This window comes from Limulus polyphemus, unplaced genomic scaffold, assembly GCF_000517525.1.
Source record: "Limulus polyphemus unplaced genomic scaffold, Limulus_polyphemus-2.1.2 Scaffold4806, whole genome shotgun sequence".
Taxonomy (NCBI): Eukaryota; Metazoa; Arthropoda; class Merostomata; order Xiphosura; family Limulidae; genus Limulus; species Limulus polyphemus.
Genome location: NW_013670416.1, coordinates 1 through 2,380, shown reverse-complemented (window position 1 = coordinate 2,380; position 2,380 = coordinate 1). Strand labels below are relative to the sequence as shown.

Sequence of the window (2,380 nt, the reverse complement as noted above, 5' to 3'; positions counted from 1 at the left end):
ATGATAATCTAGCCCAGGAGAACAAAACAGCAGGTCACATTTAACATGATAATCTAGCCCAGGAGAACAAAACAGCAGGTCACATTTAACATGTTAATCTAGCCCAGGAGAACAAAACAGCAGGTCACATTTAACATGTTAATCTAGCCCAGGAGAACAAAACAGCAGGTCACATTTAACAGGATAATAATTGATCCAATGATAAAAACATCTGATCAAACATAACAATTCATCCAAGGAGAACAAAACAGTCGATCACACATGATATTTTGACCCAGGAAAACAAAAGAGTAGGTCACATTTACATGATACTTTAACCTAGGAGAACAAAATGGGTGGGTTACATTTACATGATGACTAAGAGCTGTCAGTTTCCTGCACAAAATGCATTTAATTCTTAACATTTTGTGTAATGGGGATTTTATTGTAATTTTTCATAAAATGCTATTCATTAATGTATAAATGTTTTGCAACTTTATTCATTTATTTAGTTGGTAGAACCAACCACAGACGAAGAATCTACTCAAAGTGAACCTTTAAATGATAATGAATCCATCCCTTTACCAAAGCGAGTTCGGATATTTGAAGGTGGATTTAAGTCCAATGAAGACTACACATATGTCCGTGGTCGTGGGCGTGGAAAATATGTGTGTGAAGAATGTGGAATACGCTGTAAAAAACCAAGTATGCTGAAAAAACATATTCGCACTCATACAGACCTTCGACCTTTCAGCTGTTCTCATTGCTCGTTTGCTTTTAAAACAAAGGGCAATCTGACCAAGCACATGAAGTCCAAAGCTCACCATAAGAAATGCGTAGAACTAGGTATCATTCCTGTACCCACCACCATAGATGACTCTCAGATTGATGGAGAGGCACTAGCTAAACAGGTTTGTGACATTATTTCTCTGTTACATGTCTTTTATCTTATACTATACATTGCCAGTATGAGTTGTTGGTTTTATACTTCTCTAAAAATGGTATATTTTTGAAGCCATTGGTTGGATTTAATTCAAACTCTGCACTTATATAGAATTATATATTCTGAAGTTACGATATATATATTATTTTAATATTTCTCTGAAAATAATTTACTGATACAACAACAAAGACATGAAAAAATATCTGAAATAATGAGTCAAATGAACTCTAGAAGTTCAAAATAATCAGATAATATTAATTTTTCAAAGGGGCAAAGCACAAGTCTGGGAGAAGTAGTCCTCATTTAAGGAATTATGAGAATTGTTTTGAAATGGTTCCTTGCAATTAAGTTCGTACTTTGGATGATCATCATATATGTAAATCTCAAATGTTGGACAATAAGGGGCAGAAAAACATTATAATTTGCATCTTGGCTTTATTATTATTTTATGTCAACTCAGATTTCTATTTCTATCTTATCTGTACTTAGATTATTGAAAAGTTACTTTTTTTTTAATGGAAGCAAAGTGTTAGAGTTAACGTATTAATTGTAGCATTATAAAAATGCTCTTTCCCATTATGAGAGATGATGTCTCTGCTTTTAGCCGCTGGTTTATTTTTATTAATCTGAATTATGAGTTGGATGGATGGCCACTTTGATATTCCTGCATGATCTGTGGTGTGTTGATGTAATTTTTAAATAATTTCTTATGATTACAGCACATAGCAGTAAAATTGTGTTTTTATTGGACTGAATATTCTGTTCATTAATAACATTTACAGTTAATACATAAACCTCAAACCTGCAATATATTCATACAATAGACTTACAGCATTCATATTCTCAATAACAAACTATTTAGGCAAGACTTTTCAGTCCCAGGAAATTTAACAATAAAAATGACAGTATCTTTCATAATGTTGTGGTCACTCTTTATACTCAGTCTTATAGTACAGCTTATTTCAAATATTTTGTTACTAGCTTTTATGCTACAGTTTATAGCAAATGGTTTTTTTTCTGAATATTGAGCATTATGGTTCAGTATTTTATAGTTATCCTTGTACATGTTGACTTCTATCTAAAATTAATCCAAATTTTATTTTCTTCTTGAAAAATATATAAATTCTTATTGTACAATATGTTAAAAACACACCTTAATGTTCTGAAAGCTGTCCGATGTCTCATCACTTTCTCGTCCACCAACTCTGGCTGGAGATAGTGAATTGTTCAATACATTTTTGAATGCAGAGGGCTGAATCAGGCTGCTGTTTGGTGAAGAAAGTGTAATTATGTTGGTGGCACATGTAGTTGTTAAATAATGCTGTGTTTGAGGAACAACTCCCACAGAGATGGGTTCTAAACTTGTAGTAGTTTGATTCTCCTCCTAGAAGAAAAAGATATTATGATTCTCTAGATAAGAATCCAATATAAAAATAAATATAAATATAAAAATACATC

The 2,380-nt window shown here is 32.1% G+C and overlaps 1 protein-coding gene across 1 annotated transcript in view; it reads left to right on the top strand.

The window, feature by feature from the left end:
- The window catches only part of LOC106471712, a gene marked incomplete at its 3' end in the record, with an annotated part of 36,907 nt that extends 36,017 nt beyond the window's left edge, over window positions 1–890 (top strand). Inside the window, exon 3 of the mRNA XM_013932331.1 lies at window positions 492–890. Within this exon, the coding sequence (XP_013787785.1) occupies window positions 492–890 (399 nt within the window). The remainder of the gene's footprint in view (window positions 1–491) is intronic.
- Window positions 891–2,380: the final 1,490 nt, after the last annotated feature.